Here is a 15,637-nt window from a genome sequence, read left to right as displayed (position 1 = left end):
GTGCTTTAGACTTTTTAGAAATTATTCCTGTAATCCTGTTGCTAATTTTGGATGATAATGGCTTAGCTACATGTGGCTTTCTTGGCAGGGAAAGGGGACAGTGCTGTGAGATGAACTGGTGGAAACAAACACTTCAGGTGTTTGCGCAGGCAATTAATTTGGTCTATTTGTTAAAATTCTGTTTAATGAGTTTAAACAGGTTGCCTAAGATAAACAATTCTTGTTTGCTTGATCACTGGCTTTTTTTCTCTTGTGTATTAGTGTTGAGTTTTACAGGAGTGAAAAATATTTTCTCTTTCTCTGTATTTAATTTTGTATTTTTTTCATTTTCCCTGTCTCTTTGTCACTCTCTCTTCTTGGTAACTTCCATGCTAGTTTGGGATTTAAAAGTGATAGGTAATACATTAGCCAGACTTGTAAATGGTGTATTGCACTAAAATTCTTCCAGCAGGAGGCAGCTGGTTGCATAGAACTAAAAGGCTTATTTACCTTCCCTTTAGGTTTCATCTGAGGACCGAAATACACTGTGGGCTTTGATTACATTTTATGGAGGGAATTGCCGGCTGAGCCTCAATAATAAGTGTACTCATTTGATTGTGCCTGAGCCAAAGGGGGTAAGAGTTTATTATATGTACCATTCTTCTTGTTGTAGCTCTCATTTGCTTTTGAATAATCCAAAGGTCTCCACTTCCCTGAAGTTAGGATTCTTAAGGCTGTTCGTTAGTCTTGAACAGCTAAATTCAACACGATTTATGCATTGCAGCTATTCATTTCCTCTTTATTTTCTGCGTGACTTTAGGCCTGGTGAATTCAAAAGATGTCCAATTTCATATCAGGATTTGTATTTCTGGTTGAATAAAGTGTTCTGTTCTCTATTCAGTTCATCTTTCCCTAATCTTGACATGTCTTAATCATTAGTGGTTGGGATTAGTAAATCAATAGATGCAGAATCAGCAGGGGAAAATGAAGAACAGCCTTGAAAATTTGTGTAAAATGCCCTTTGATGTTATGAGGGAGAAAGAAATAGCAGATGGAGGGACAGGTTTGGGTTTTTTTTTGGTTTTGTTTTCCCCCCATAAAAAAAACAACAAACTCTCAAGATCCTTCAACTTGTTATCCTTAGAATAACATTGCACAGCATTCCTGTCCAACTGCTGATAAATGAGTCCTGCTTCACTTCCACCACAGTGCATCTTGAGTTGGAAAGGACCCATAAGGATCATCAAGTCCAGCTCCCTGCTCCTCACAGGACCACCTAAAACTAAACCATATGACTAAGATAGTTGTCCAGACACCTTGGACTCTTGACAGGCTTGGTGCCATGACCACTTCCCTGGGGCATCTGCTTCAGTGACTGACCACCCTCTCAGTGAAAAACCTTTTCCTAATGTCCAGTCTGAACTTCCCCTGATGCAGCCTCATTCCATTTCCTCATGTCCTATCACTGGCACCTCCCACCTCTGCTGCCCCTCTTGAGGAAGGTGGAAATTGCCCAGCTCTCTGGTCGATCCAGATTTCTCTTGTAAGGCCTTTCTGCCCTAATGGGAGGTCCACAGCTCCTTCTAATTTAGTATCATCATTTGACATCTTTTGTCTCTATAAGAAGTCAAATGTTGCTGTATTTATGCAAATAGAAAACCAGAAGCATCAGGGAGCTGATTAAAGGCAGCATTTGAGCACATCAGAATAGCCTCCCCTACCATAATGCTAGGAATGCTTTGGTGATAATAATTCACTGAAAATGCATGAAAGGTTTAGGTACTCCTCTTCCTGAAGGAGAAATATGTTTGTAATTGATTTAGTGTGTTTGTTCAGAGACTGAAAATGCCTTAAACAAATGAAGCTCCCTTAAGAGTGATTGCTTGGATGCTTGTTATTCATGTGGTGGAAGGAGCAGTTTTTGTGGGTGGGTTTTTTTTGTGTCACTTAACAACACAAGCACACTTCCATCACTGTTGTTTAAAATTGCATTAGCATTTCATATCTGTAGGATAAAATTTCTCTGTATGGTGTCATCATTTCATGGGAACAGATTTATGAAATGATTGCTTAAAATGCTTCTAATCCTGCTTCTGTGACATGCTACTGCAAGGGAACCTCCAGCACTGTGTAATGAGAACAGCTTTGACACTAGTGAGAACTTAAATGATTGCTTCGACTAGACAGAAGGTGATAAAACAAGATCCTTAATAATTCTCACCACAAAGAAAGAATGGAAACTCATATCTACAAATAAACTTAGTTTCATTTGTAATCTCTTTATTGCCTATGAGTGACAGTTTCATTGTAGGAAATAACTCTGGAGGATCATTAAATTAAATTCATTTCCTCTGAATGTGCTGGTTGCTAATTTGTGTTGTTTGACATGCAAAGAAAATCTCAGTTCAGTTGCTTTTAAATATTGGATCCTGAAATTAGTTTCAAATCTTTAAAAGAAAGTTATTTTGGGGTGTTTTTTTTGTCCCACAGTCTTGGTGTTTGTGAGGGCTTTCCATGAAAGAGGATGTTTGAATAAATAAAGCACTGATTCTGTGCCTTCTTCCTAGGAAGGGAAACAGTGAAGGTTTACCATTTGTATTCATTTCATTCCAATGAGGAAATAATAAGGAAGGAGAGAGTGATGAAGTTTTCTACTTTGTCAGCATCCTAAGTTCTCAGTGAAATGAAGTTAGCTTGTATTTGGACAGAAGTGTACCTTCCAAGTTAAGGGCAACGTGACAGCGTGCAGCTTCTATGGTGTGTGGAAAATACTGAAGTGCTTTCTGATTTGTGTTGGAGTGCATTTTTGTAGTGATCACCATGTGAATACTTGTTTCTACTGTATTCATGAAGTCCTGATTTTTCCCTAAATGCTTTTTCACATGAGGTTGGTTTGTTGTTTTTCTTTTTACCTTCTTGCAGTGGAGAAAATAAAAGCATAAACTGTGTTTAGACTCACTTCAGCTCTATCTTAGTATTGAGCTGCTGGAGTTACGAAGGCTTTTTCAGAACCAGGTTTTATGATTTTCTATACCTTTGGTGATTGGGTTTGAGAAGAATTTGGGTAGTGGTGTATTTGCAAATGAAGGCTTTCCTCTGCTGCAGTTGTGCCTTCTGAGTCTTTTATGCTCTCCTTGTGGAGGAGTTTGTTTTAATCCCTTGGAACTTGTGGTTATCCCCTGCCTTCAAAGACGTTAGTTGGGATTTTCTTTCCTTAAATAAAATACATACCTTTTGTTTCCTATCTCCCCAGGAAAAATATGAATGTGCATGCAAACGGGACAGCATTAAAATTGTGACACCTGACTGGGTACTGGATTCTATAGCTGATAAGACTAAAAAAGAAGAGATTCCTTATCATCCTCGTTTAAATATATACGAAGAGGAGGAAGAGGAGGAGGAGGAAGAGGAGGAAGAAGTAGAAAATGAAGAACAAGATTCTCAAAATGAAGCTAGTACTGATGAAAAATTATCAAGCCCAGTGTCTTCCAGAGAAGGATCACCTTTGGGTGATCAAGTTTTTTCACCAAGATCTACTACTGCTGAAAAGGCAAAAGGGGAACTGATGTTCGATGATTCCTCAGATTCCTCTCCAGAAAAGCAGGAAAGGAATTTGAATTGGACACCGGCTGAAGTCCCACAGGCATCTGCTGCAAAGCGCAGGTTGCCTCAAGGGAAAGACTCTGGGTTAATTAATTTGTGTGCCAATGTCCCACCAGTGCCAGGTAATATTTTGCCTCCGGATATGAGAGGCAATCTAATGGCTTCAGTACAAGGTGCCCAAAGTTCTGATCGACAGGAGATGATGGCTACGTGGAGTCCAGCTGTGCGGACGTTAAGGAATATTACTAATAGTGCTGATATTCAGCAGATTAATAGACCATCAAATGTAGCACATGTAAGTGTTGGGATTTTAATTTATAAGATACTGGACTTTCCCTTAGGAACCTGTTGTATTCAAGAGCTTCAGTCCTCTTTTTATTTCTCTTTAAATACGCAAAGGAGCAAAAAGTTCCTCCTGTTCCTTAGACCTTGCGGTTAAATTACTAACCTCCTAACCAGCAACTTCATTCCTAACAGGTTCACAGAAATGGAAATGCCTTGGTAAAAAAAAGAGCAAAGCTGTGTTTAGCATGGTTTAGAGTTTCAGTATTTATTTCTTGGTAAGATAAAAAAAAAGATAATAATTGTAGTTTAGAATGACTTGGCTAGCTCAGGAAACCTGATTTTATACCCTTCAAGCTTTTTATTCAGCACTGGGAATAATTTGTGCTATAAAGACATAAAACTGTGAAATTGATTGTTCTCACAGTAGGTTCAGCTTTATGCTGTGTTGTTCTGCTGGGCATCATTAAGTTGTTATATAGTAGAGTCAGGGTTATGATGCAGAAGTCCTAACTTACAAGTACTTATGCCACTTGTATAGTTGGAATAATTGCAGCTTCTGTATTGAAGTTATTTTCAGAAGAAATTTAAAATGTGAGTGAGCATGCACTGAAATAACTTGCAGCATTGACATTCTTAGTAGATGTCCATGGGAAGGAAAGAGAGAAAAGTAGGTGCTGGTAAATGTTAGACATATCTTTTACTGATGCATTTAATTGGATGTTCATTTGATGGTAAAGCTTTTCAAGGTGCCTGGATAATATTGAAGCTTGCAGCTGGTACCTGAACACAAAAGATAAGAGTCCTCTCAGAAATACTGGGTTTTGTTGTCTGACTTCTCTATATGAACTGGAAACACAGACTTCATTTTAAAACTGAATCTTGGATTCCTCTTCTTAGTGCTTTAGACTTGTGGGTAACAACTGATTAGAACTGCCAACATCCTGGTTCGTTGGCCAGTCCTGGCAAGTTGGCTGATGGTTTCATGTCTGAATACCACATCTTCCACAAACCAGTCACTGTGCTATCAAATACTTTTTAGTGGTGTCCCTGTGGAAGTATTTTTCTGTATGTAAAATTCTGCTGTGGCTAGACTGTACTCAAAAGTCTTTTAGACCAGGGACTTGACTATGGTGTGCAAATACTGTTCTTAACTGCCGTATTAGGCTGCTGTGTAGGTTATTGTGCCAGCTGCAGCATGTGGAGAAAAGCTTTGCATTTAGAATTGTGAATCTGCTTCCTGCAGGGAGGAATAATGCCAATTCTACCTATCTCCTTACAGCTTCCCTTTAGCTAGGTTACATTGTACTTTATATCCTGCTTGGGTACCAGTTGTGGGTGGATTTTGTGTCTTGGTGCAGAGTCTTGGAAGGTTAATGTTACATTTGAGCCTCAGTTTTCTGCTGAATGGCAAGATCTGTAATATTAAGGCATTTTGCAGATACAGAGTTACTTTCTGAATATAGCCCTAAGATTTTCTTGAAAGTTGTGTCCTTTTATTTTTAAATGCATCCTGAAGCTTCTGCAGTTTTGACTCTGAGACTTCATGTGGAGAGTGGCATGAAGATGTCTCCTCACACTAAGCCACAGGAACATTTTTTTCTTTCTATTGGTCATTTTTAGTTACTGCATTTTTATGCAGTGGTGCTATCTAGACATTAGTGATGGGTGATGCATTGATAGTTGTGGTTGTAAATGTCTGCTCTACCAACATCAAAATTACTTAGATGAAACATTTTGAAGTGCATTGTGAAAAAAAACCAAACCATTTGAGCCATCTTGAGTTGATTGACATAGAGAGATACAGTTAACTGGCTTTGTGTTTTAGTGATGTGTTGTGATTCCTGTCTTGCACACACACATCACTGAACTTTACTCTGTATGTGATGAAATGTGTGTGTTGCTGGAACGTGTCCAGAGAAGGGCCACAAGGATGATCAGAGGGCTGGAGCACCTCTCCTGTGAGGATAGACTGAAGGAGTTGGGGCTGTTCAGTCTGCAGAAGAGAAGGCTCCGAGGTGACCTAATTGTGGCCTTCCAGTATCTGAAGGGGGCCTACAGGAAGGCTGGGGAAGGACTTCTCAGGATCTCAGGTAGTGATAGGACTAGGGGGAATGCAATGAAGCTGGAGTTGGGGAGATTCAGGCTAGATGTGAGGTGGAGGTTCTTCACCATGAGAGTGGTGAAACCCTGGAATGGGTTGTCCAGGGAGGTGGTCAAGGCCCCGTCCCTGGAGGTGTTTAAGACCAGGCTGGATGAGGCTCTGGCCAGCCTGATGTAGTGTGGGGTGTCCCTGCCCATGGCAGGGGGGTTGGAACTAGATGATCCTTGTGGTCCCTTCCAACCCTGAATGATACTATGATACTATGAAATAGTGTGGGTGAAACTTTGCAGGATTCACTAAAGCAGATTTCATCTTTAAAGACTTTATGAATGGCAAGTCTAGAGTTTCCTATTGCTCCTTATAATTTTTAATGAGGAACTCACCCTTATCTATTAGGAATTTGACTAATTTTCCCTTTTCTGATGCTTTAAAACCTCATTTTCTAGCTAAAACCTCATTTTCTATCTTGAGTCTGCTTAGACTGAAATGATTTTTTTTCCTTTAATAGTGAATTATACACCAAAAAGTGAAATTAAACCACAGATTACCTCAGCATTCTGCATAAACTGAAAATCTATTATTCTTTAAGTGTTCATTGATTATTTATTTTCCCCCTAGAAACTCTGAAGTTGTATTTTGAGATTCAGTTTAAAAAGTAGAGCTAAATATTCCTAATTTGCTTCAAAAGAAAGTCAGGTTGTATTAAGTTCCCATGGTTTTTGAAGCAGCTAATTAGTAGAGGCATTGTTAATTTTTAAGTTAAAGAGAATGAGGCTGTGGAACTAAACTTAGAACTTAATGGGCCAATATTGCAGCTGATCAATGTGATTATTAATATAGTGTTAATAGTCATAGTACTATTGGAGATAGTAATGTCACAGGGACAGGCTTCAACCTGAAGTTTTGCTCAAATGTGCATTGCCTTATGTTAGGAGCCAGGTGCAGCTCCTCACCTGCCTTTGGCTATTCCCAGTTATTTGTTTAGTTTACTGTGCATTTAGGCATAAGGAGAAATGTGTTTTCCCAGTAGTTCTTTAACTATTTCTAAAACTGAATGACAACAAAAAGGTCACAAAACTAATCTTTGTTTTCTAGATCTTACAATCACTTTCAGCACCTACAAAAAGTTTAGAACAACAAGTAAATCATAGCCAACAGGGACATCCAAATGCGGTGCTGTTTAGTCAAGTGAAACTAACACCAGAGACACATTTATTGCAGCAGTCACATCAAGCACAGCAGCAACAGCACCATCCTCTTCTACACCTTCAACCTCAACAACTTATGCAGCTCCAACAGCAGCAGCAGCAGCAGCAACCCCAGATTTCCCAGCAGTCTTTCCAACAGCAGCAGCCTCATCAGTTTTCACAACAGCAGCAAGTCCATCAGCAGCACCAGTTCGCACAACAGCAGCTTCAGTTTCCACAGCAGCAGTTGCATGCTCAACAGCAGCTACACCGTCCTCAGCAACAGCTCCAATTCCAGCAGCAGCATGCTTTGCAACAGCAACTTCACCAGTTGCAGCAGCAGCAGCTACAGCAGCAACAGTTGCAACAGTTACAGCAACAAAATCTGCAACAGCAACAGCTGCAACATCAGCAGCAGCAGCTACAGCAGCAGCAGTTGCAGCAGCAGCACTTACAGCGATTACACCAACAGCATCAGCAACAGCAAATGCAGAATCAGGCAGCACAGCACTTAACTCAGGCACCTCAAGCACTACAGCATCAAGTTGCCATCCAGCAGCCACCACACCACCAGCAGCAACAGCAGCAACTGCAACAGCAGCCTCTTTATGGACATGATCCAGCAGTGGAGAGTTAGTAATTATTACCTTCTGATCTTGGAAGAAGTGGCTAATGATATGACATCATGTGGGCTAGAGTATCAAAAAATAGAGTTGTGTTTACAGGTTGGGATTGTAAGACTTAGCAATACCATTCCTAGGCAAAGAGATTTAAATTATAATTTAGGATGATCTAGAAATCTGAGAAGCAGGAAAGCACTGAGAACATTCTCTTCTCAAATACAGACTTCATGTCACTAGCATAGAAATTAGATTATGAGAAGTGTTAGTCTGTGCATGCCAAAAGTGTTTACTGAGGGGAAGTGGGGGCTTTCAAGCAGCATAACAACTGAAAAGACAGCTCAAATTTTTGAAGTGCTAGTAAATTAATGGAGATGTGGTATCAGAAAGTCATACCTTGCTTTGAGTTCTTTCCATGCTTTTTGATTGTTTTGACTATGCACAGTTGATCTGTATAAAAGAGTAAGTGGTGCCGCTTCCTTCAGTGCCTTTAGCCCCTCTTACTGCATGAAAAAAACCCACCTGTCCAGAGCAAAACCAGACCCTGGGCTGAACTGTGCCTTTATATGTGGCTGTTAGCTTTCAAATTTTGGATCCTGTGTTTTCAGAGAAAGATTTACTTCAAAATTCAATGACGTTTGTAACCTGGTAATAGGAAAGATTAGTGTGACAAATATGTTCTGAGATGAACTCATCAGCCTTGTAAGTACTCAATTGTTTCTGTTCTTTTATGTGCCAAACTACTCCAGTTCCCGAAGATTACTTCCTACTGGGCTGTGTCTTTGCAATTGCTGATTACCCAGAACAGATGTCAGACAAGCAGCTCTTAGCGACCTGGAAACGGGTAAGATTCTTCTGTATATTAAAACAACCCTGTGGTAAGATGATGCCATAGTAACTGAGTTCTAAAAGGAATCACTGGAAGTATCTCAGCACTGCTTCTTTTTCTTTAGACATACTTTTGTGTAATGTTTGAATTACAACCTAAAAAAACATTATTCAACTGCAACTTGCCAGAGGAAGTGATAAAAATGCTTTAGATGAGCAGCCTGGTTGCATTAGGTCTTTAGTCAAAACACCAGATAAGTAAGTTACAGCCTTAGCTATTTCCCTATTATTTATGCTTTTAATCAGGCAACTCTAGTGTAGCAAATGTGATATAGCATTGCTATCTTATCTTTGACATGATTGCATAAAAAGACTTCTTTTTTTTCATCTTTTTTTTTTCATTTCAATAACATTTTGGCATGTAGTAGACTCTGAGGTATCCACCTGAGTGAGCAAGATGGAGGAATAGAGTGTTTCTATTTTTTGCCAACTTCTATTTTTCAGAAAAATCTGATTGTATCCTTTCCTAAATGAGAGGACTTTGATGTTCTTCAGAAACTTCTGATGGATTTTATAGTTGAATTTTCCCCTACAATTTTGCCTAATCAAGTAAGCTGTTGGCATTTTTAACAGCACTTGTGTTTGTTGCTGAGATAGAATGGAATAGCTCATAAAAGATTGTGTGATAATTATAGTATACAAATAAAATGGTGAGGGGTTTTTGTGTTTGTGGATATATTTTTAATTCAGTCTGAAATATAGACTCTTTATAGCTTAGGGGAAAGTGCATATTTAATATTGTTTTCTCCAGTTTTCTTTTTCTTCCCCAAAATAACCTAGATACCCTTTTCTGAGGGGGGAGGAGGGTAACTCTTCAGTGAAATGGTGCTAATGGTGGCGGTGTCCTAAAGACTAGACTTTCATTTCAGACTGCTTGTTCCTTAGTTTTAAAATTGTTATATGTATTAGAAGTTTGGGCTTGTTCTCTTACCAGATCATTCAAGCACATGGTGGGACAGTGGACCCTACCCTTACAAGCAGGTGTACACATCTTCTCTGTGAAAGCCAAGTCAGTAACATGTATGCTCAGGTAAGTGAGCTACTAACCTGTATTTGTGCACACCTTCAGGTTATTCCTAGAGTCATAGAGTCATAGAATCAATAAGGTTGGAAAAGACCTCAGAGATCATCAAGTCCAACCTGTCACCCAACACCTCATGACTACCTAAACCATGGCTTCAAGTGCCACATCCAGTCCCCTCTTGAACAACTCCAGGGACAGTGACTCCACCACCTCCCTGGGCAGCACATTCCAATGGCCAACAGCTCTTTCTGTGAAGAACTTTCTCCTCACCTCAAGCCTAAACTTCCCCTGGCGCAGCTTGAGCTTTCCAATATGCACTTCATGCATAGATTGCATGTATGAAATGGAAAGTTTTTTATGATTTGTGGTTTATAGTGTAACAAACCTTAGTAATGCATGTAGATTTATTGTAGAGAACACTGAGAAAGATGCTGTGAAAAGAGGGATCCTGAAAGAGTAGTGAAAAACAAACAATTAGAATGGAAGCTTCGTGTTACAGACAAAAGCTGATATCAGATAAAGAGATATTTTGGGTTTTAAAAGCTGTTTGTGCATGTATTCTTAGGCCTTAAGAGAAAGGAAGAGGTGTATTACAGCACATTGGCTGAACTCAATCTTGAAGAAGAAGAAAATGGTACCACCTCACCGAGCCCTGCATTTTCCAGTGGCATTTCCACCAGGAGGAAAGCCATGCTCTCAACATGTAAGAAGGAAAGACTTACTTCTAAAGAATGCTTGCTTCCTCATATGAATAGTATTAAAATATAGCTAGAAAATGCTTACTGGAAGCAAAATGCATGTTTCTTTTGTCTTGGATGAAAAGCTTCTATTAATCTTAAGGTCCTCTGTTGTTGAGGTGCATAATACTGGGTGATTCAGAGTGCTTAGCAAGTCCTACTGAGTGCTGGGATGCAAAGATTACATGAGCTACACACAGCAAGGTGGCCAGCCAACATGTATTTTTCCTTTATTATAACCAGTGGTGATTTTTTTAGTTTGTGTTTTTCTTCTGGGTTGGTATCTAGAAAATTTCAGAGAAGGAAGCCCTTGCTATTAGTCAGAAATGTGGAGGTCAGTGCCAGTAGCCAATGCAATAAGGAGCTCTGGGGAAGTTGAAAGATAAACTTGCCGTTGAATCAGATGCACCTTGAAATACTCTGTGCAATATAAAACAAGATGCCAAATTATGTCTATGTTCTTGATGTAGTCTTCCAGGCTGAAGGCTTTGCTACAAGCCTGTTGTAGAAGACAGAAAAAGAAATACAGCTTTGGGTAACTTAGAATAGAATCATAGCATGTCAGCACAGTGCTTAGTAGTAAATGTAATATGTAATGTAATAAGTACACTTTATTGTCAGCAATAAAATTGCTGTTGCCTTTTCTTAAATAAAAGGAGAGAAGGGCAAAACTGAAACCTTGGCAAGGCTAAGGATAAGAATGGAAGAAGTGTAATTACTCTTCACCACTTAGGATCAGCTGGCACAGTTTATTTGGCCTCATGGCACAGTAGAGCAGAGTGTTAAAGAGATTCTTAAAAGTAGAGTAGGGCAAGTTAAGTGTGTTTCTCTGTCTCCCTGAATATAAACAGCAGCAGAAGGAAGAGGTAAGACATATGAGAAGACTCATTGCCAGCTCTTTCTTAGTAGAACTGTAGATGAGAGACCAGCAGAATGAGAATTCCTCTTCCTGAGTCAGCACTTGTGCTAGAAACCTCAAATTTTAAGGTATAAATAAATCAATTTTGAATTGTCCTCTATGTATCCTACAAGCCACGGTTTAACTGAATGCCTACATGCCATAGTTACAGTATCATGTGTTTCATTGTATTGTAAAGAAGTTACTAAGAGAGAGACATTTCCAGCAGGAGTGTGTTTTAAGTACCATCTGTGTCTCTTTCTGTCTGTAGATAATCTCTGTGACAGGATTTGTTGATAGTGACAGAGATGACCTCAAACTAATGGCCTACCTAGCAGGTGCCAAATACACAGGCTACCTGTGCCGCAGCAACACAGTTCTCATCTGCAAAGAGTAAGTGGTTTCTCTGCAGTGCTTGCTTTCTCAGTTGCCTGGTGCCTGTTAGTGCTTTACTTGGTGTGAGCTGCTGATTACATCTCATTATGAAAATGTTCATCCTCATCCATTTTGCAATTTGATGAAGTTTCTTGAACTGAAGTACTGCATGCTGTTAGATGATAAATCGTGCATTCTGAAGACAGGCAAAGCAAAAGCAGTTTTTAATGTCACAGTTTTACATTATAGAATAGAATAGAATAGAGTAGAGTAGAGTAGAATAGACCAGACCAGACCAGGTTGGAAGAGACCTTCAAGATCATCATGTACAACCTATCATCCAACACCACCTAATCAACTAACCCATGCAACCAAGCACCCTGTCAAGTCTCCTCCTGAACACCTCCAGTGATGGTGACTCCACCACCTCCTCAAGCAGCCCATTCCAATGGGCAATCACTCTCTCTGTGTAAAACTTCCTCCTAACCTCCAGCCTAAACCTCCCCTGGCTGGAGGTTAGGAGGAAGTTTTACACAGTTTTATCAGTGAGGCTGACTATTACTTCTTCTATCAATTAAATATCCTTGATTGGTTCTTTTCTTTTACCAATTGTTATAAAACATCGAGGGAGGGAAAGTTCATTTAAATCCAGGTCTAACTTCATTCCCTTTGGGGCAAACCTTCACCCCTGACTGACTTGTTCTAGCATGTTGTTGTAGTGTGATGGTTTAGCCCAACCGCAGCAACAAAAAGCACAGCTGAACTCAGCCGGAGAAGCGAATGAAAGCTGTGTTTTACAAACAATAATGGAGTGCAAGGAATATATACCAAATATATAGTATTTGCAATATTGTACAAGAATTTACAAGAAAAGAAGCAACACTGTTACACATGTGAAAGAAAACTATTTTTTCAGGATCCCTGTTTTGTCACAGTTACAATAGATAATCGGTCAACACAGAAATACTGATCCTTTACATTTGTTGTTAGAAATAGCTATTATACCCATTTCATCAAAATAACCTTTTTTTCTCCATATCTGAACAATAAGGCCCAGTGGCTTGAAGTATGAGAAGGCTAAAGAGTGGAGAATCCCCTGTGTAAATGCACAGTGGCTCTGTGACATACTGCTGGGGAACTTCGAAGCTTTGCGGCAGATACAGCACAGTCGGTACACAGTGTTCAGTCTTCAAGATCCACTTTCTCCTAGTCAACATCTAGTTCTAAACCTTCTAGGTAAGAGTTTCAGTCTCAACCCCCTGTGTTGTGTAGCATTTTTATATATGTACCCATTTAATCAACAAAAACACTTCTCTTCTCTTACAAATAACTTAGCAATGGCTTCATTCTTGTTTTGTTATTCATTTCCTAGATGCTTGGAGAGTCCCATTAAAGGTATCACCAGAATTATTAATGGTATGTTGAATTATTGTATATATACAGCTGTTTTTATAAGGTTACTTTTCAATGTTTTAACATGTGAGCATGTGTATATGGTGTGAACAATGTGCCAGAGGGACTTACATAGGCCTGTATTAAATCTCTTGGCTGTAATTCCTGCTAGGTGATAAAGGAATAGTTGTCACATGCAACTGAGAACAGTGGTTTCAAGTTGCTCAGGCCAGCCAGAGCCTAAAAGCTACATTTCCTTAGTCCTGGGAAAATGCTCTAGTGGCTGATAGAATACTGAGGAAGCAGGAATGCCTATCCAATGAATACCTGAGCATCCACTGTAACTTCTCTTCATGCAGTTAGGAAACCTGAGCGTTTAAAATGCAGGTGCCAGTATTTTCTGTTGATACTTAAGCACCCGGAAGAGTATTGTAGTCTGTCTACCAAATGGACAGGTTTCACAGGCTCTTTAGGATTTCATTGATGAGTGTCATCATTATTTAAAAGTACTTTAGTTGGTGTGCTCTGAAATGGTTACATAAGTTTGTGGAGAAGCTTTGGTTAATGCTCAGCTTTGCCTGGCATTGGTTGTGTGGGGTGCAGTAGGTGCGCCAGTGCACACTGTAGCGGGTAGGGGGTTTAATTTGTCGTTAGTTTTCTTTAATGTAGTCTTAGAATATCAGTGTGTGGTTTTCCTCTTTCAAATATGACTTTGTTTCTCTGCTCAATGCAGATGTAAACATGTAGATGATCTGATTTCAGGGTGTGAGGTTGCCTTTGAAACCAAAGCAAAATGAGTCCAGTCTCCAGCCGTCTTCCAAAAGAGCAAGGTAAGAACAGAGAGCAGTCGGTGCCTGTAGTCCTTCACTTTTCCACAGAAGTGTCAGCTGGCCATCAGTCTGATTCCATCCTTTCCACTGTTAATGGAAATAACAGTCAGTGCTTTTTTGCATAATGCCAGTTACTGAACTGGCAGGAATAAAATAATAACTAGAGACTGAAGTACTGAGAGAACAGAAACAGGAGAAAAACCTCTTGTTCTCAGCAAAGCAATTTTTCCTTCAGAAGATTGATTGTGCCTGATTCTCATTCATCTGGATGCTTCTATTCCAGTATTCCTTGCTGCAAGTATGCCTGTCTAGTTTCACAATAATACAACTTTGGTCCCAAACTTCACATATGTTTTGTAGGATTGAAGACCTACCACCACCTACTAAAAAACTCACCCCAGAATTGACACCGATGGTACTCTTCACAGGATTTGAGCCTATGCAAGTTCAACAGTACATTAAGGTGACTTTTCCATACTTTTGTGAGCTACATTGAAACATGTGCTGATTTCAACAACAAGCAAAACATTTTTTCTGCCTAAGATTTGATTAGCATGCATCTAAGTGGATAAACCCCTGCACTTAATGGGGCTGGAGTTAGTGTATATTTAGGTGAACTGAGTTTTATTTGGTAACTGTTCTGCTTCAGTTAACTGCTTTATGCTTCTCTGGTACTTGGGTTTTCTTTGCATGTGATTATTTCAAAAAGCAGGAAGGCCCATTCCATTTGTTTTCAGTTCAACAACCTTCAGGCCCAAATTTAGCTGAGGAAAGTAGTGATGGTTGTACTGGGTAAGACCCAAGAGTCTTCTAGTGTAGTTGCTGTCTGTAATGCCAAAGGAAAATAGAGATATTTATGCTGCATCATCAAAAATACATGTGAAACTAGTGCATTTATAGAGAACATGTTTTTCATGAGGTGTTTTTCTCTTCAAAGAAAGGCAAAGTTAAATTTAGTGTAGCTACAGTGTATATTACACCTTCCATAGAAAAGAGCAGAATTATTACATTTTCAGCTTACTTCAGTCACACATTTCACTTAGTAAAAGCTTTTAATTTATATCTTGTATTTCCTTGCTTCAGAAAAAAACACAAACCAACAAAGAATCCTAGCCCAAAATAACCTGCTGAAGCTGAACAGAGCTTTCAGTCATGGCAGATGAAATACCTGGATTTTCAGTAGCTGTCCTTTCATCAGCTTTGGTAAAGGACTGCCTGTAGTGCAGAAATCTCTTGTATTTACTCCTCCTTTAGGAGCTTAGTTTTGTTTGATGGTGATGTTACAAGGCTTCATTTTTCTGTTTGGTTTTTAAAGGACTGTTTCATTCTGACCTGTGTTTTGTGCACCTTTCAGAAACTCTATATCCTTGGAGGTGAAGTAGCAGAATCTGCTCAGAAATGTACCCATCTAATTGCAAGTAAAGTGACCCGAACTGTCAAGTTCCTGACAGCAATTTCTGTAGTCAAGCACATAGTAACTCCAGAGTGGTTAGAAGAGTGTTTCAAATGCCAGAAGTTTGTAGGTAAGTTAAACTAGTATCCATTTCTGTAGTAAACTTAAGGTTCCTTGATGTGTCAGTATGCAGAGATGGCATGTATATGGAAATATACTTTGTTGTTTTGACTTCTGCCAGTTTTGAGCTGAGATTTGAAGTCTGCAGCAAATCAGGCACACATAGGTCACAACTGATGTTGTGTTTAAACAATTATGCTGGTTT

General features: G+C 39.4%; 1 protein-coding gene across 1 annotated transcript in view; it reads left to right on the top strand.

Moving 5' to 3' along the window:
* The window catches only part of PAXIP1 (PAX interacting protein 1), a 31,932-nt gene that overhangs the window by 10,059 nt on the left and 6,236 nt on the right, over positions 1 to 15,637 (top strand). The window contains exons 5-16 of the mRNA XM_068145996.1: positions 501 to 614; positions 3,233 to 3,877; positions 7,064 to 7,787; positions 8,525 to 8,619; positions 9,598 to 9,693; positions 10,253 to 10,390; positions 11,594 to 11,715; positions 12,749 to 12,933; positions 13,070 to 13,113; positions 13,852 to 13,919; positions 14,280 to 14,382; positions 15,274 to 15,442. Of these exons, the coding sequence (XP_068002097.1) occupies positions 501 to 614; positions 3,233 to 3,877; positions 7,064 to 7,787; positions 8,525 to 8,619; positions 9,598 to 9,693; positions 10,253 to 10,390; positions 11,594 to 11,715; positions 12,749 to 12,933; positions 13,070 to 13,113; positions 13,852 to 13,919; positions 14,280 to 14,382; positions 15,274 to 15,442 (2,503 nt within the window). The remainder of the gene's footprint in view (positions 1 to 500; positions 615 to 3,232; positions 3,878 to 7,063; positions 7,788 to 8,524; positions 8,620 to 9,597; positions 9,694 to 10,252; positions 10,391 to 11,593; positions 11,716 to 12,748; positions 12,934 to 13,069; positions 13,114 to 13,851; positions 13,920 to 14,279; positions 14,383 to 15,273; positions 15,443 to 15,637) is intronic.

Source organism: Melanerpes formicivorus, unplaced genomic scaffold (assembly GCF_026170545.1).
Source record: "Melanerpes formicivorus ecotype bairdi unplaced genomic scaffold, bMelFor1.0.p_v2 SCAF_13, whole genome shotgun sequence".
Classification (NCBI taxonomy): Eukaryota; Metazoa; Chordata; class Aves; order Piciformes; family Picidae; genus Melanerpes; species Melanerpes formicivorus.
Note: the sequence above shows the minus strand (reverse complement) of the source record. Positions and strands in the feature narration are given on the sequence as shown.